The 1,171-nt window shown below is 51.7% G+C and overlaps 1 protein-coding gene across 1 annotated transcript in view; it reads left to right on the forward strand.

Annotated features, from left to right (window-relative positions):
- Arid1b (AT-rich interaction domain 1B) overlaps nt 1-1,171 on the forward strand; it is a 348,501-nt gene that overhangs the window by 319,963 nt on the left and 27,367 nt on the right. Inside the window, exons 10-11 of the mRNA XM_021220975.2 lie at nt 263-372; nt 905-1,063. Coding sequence (XP_021076634.1) covers nt 263-372; nt 905-1,063 — 269 coding nt within the window. The remainder of the gene's footprint in view (nt 1-262; nt 373-904; nt 1,064-1,171) is intronic.

Here is a 1,171-nt window from a genome sequence, read left to right on the forward strand (position 1 = left end):
GGCTGGCTGGCTGGCTGGCTGGCTGGTTGGTTGGTTGGCTGGCTGGCTGGTTGGTTGGTTGGCTGGCTGGCTGGCTGGTTAGTTGGCTGGCTGGCTGGCTGGCTGGCTGGTTAGTTGGCTGGCTGGCTGGCTGGTTAGTTTTGCCCCTTTCTTTCCTTCAGGGGAAGCTTAGGTGCCAGTGCTTCACTCAGTGGCTCATGTAAGCAGGGGTGTCAATGGTGCGTCCCAAGAATAATGCTGACTTTCTCCTATTCTCCATTAGCATCTATGGGTCTTGCCGATATGATGTCTCCTAGTGAGTCCAAATTGTCTGTGCCTCTTAAAGCAGATGGTAAAGAAGAAGGCGTGTCCCAGCCTGAGAGCAAGTCAAAGGTACTTCCTCCCTGCACACCATGGTCCTCCCTCCCTGCACACCATGGTCCTCTCGCATGCCACAGGCTGCCAGGCTGCTTGCTCTTCTCGGCCTGGTACTGTGACACGGCCCCATGTCCTTCCTTTCTGCATGCCTCCACGTGTCACGTGTGTGCAGTCTTTAATCTCCTACTGCACATTCCCCGAGGGGTGGATATGAAAGTTACTGTTCCTTATGGCGTTATCACCATGGGGGAGGTAGAGGGGACAAAACCTACCTGAGAAATGCTCTTGGGGGAAGCAGGGGATCTCTGTTGCCTGGTGTGGACACTGGGAGTCATTTTCTCTGCCTAACTAAGAATATTGCAGTGCTTTGCTTTGTTTGGGGGAGGGGGGAGCATCATGTTTATATATACAGCTGTGATATATAGAGAGATACACACACACACACACACACACACACACACACAAAATTAGTCTGTTAAACTGGATGTACCTTTGCTTTAAATAAAGTTTGATGTAACTTTGTCTTTCCCTTGTTCCTCTCCCACAGGACAGCTACAGCTCTCAGGGCATTTCCCAGCCTCCAACCCCAGGCAACCTGCCTGTCCCTTCCCCAATGTCTCCTAGCTCTGCCAGCATCTCCTCCTTTCACGGAGATGAGAGTGACAGCATTAGCAGCCCAGGCTGGCCCAAGACTCCGTCAAGCCCTGTAAGTGGTCCTGGCTGCCTCTTTTTTTGTTATTTTGGGGTTTAGGGGGGACAGTTAACAATGTTTTATTGCTTGATGACTTGCGTTGCTGACCCATGAAAAGGCTTG

The sequence above is a fragment of the Mus pahari genome, chromosome 21, assembly GCF_900095145.1.
Source record: "Mus pahari chromosome 21, PAHARI_EIJ_v1.1, whole genome shotgun sequence".
NCBI classification, from domain to species: domain Eukaryota; kingdom Metazoa; phylum Chordata; class Mammalia; order Rodentia; family Muridae; genus Mus; species Mus pahari.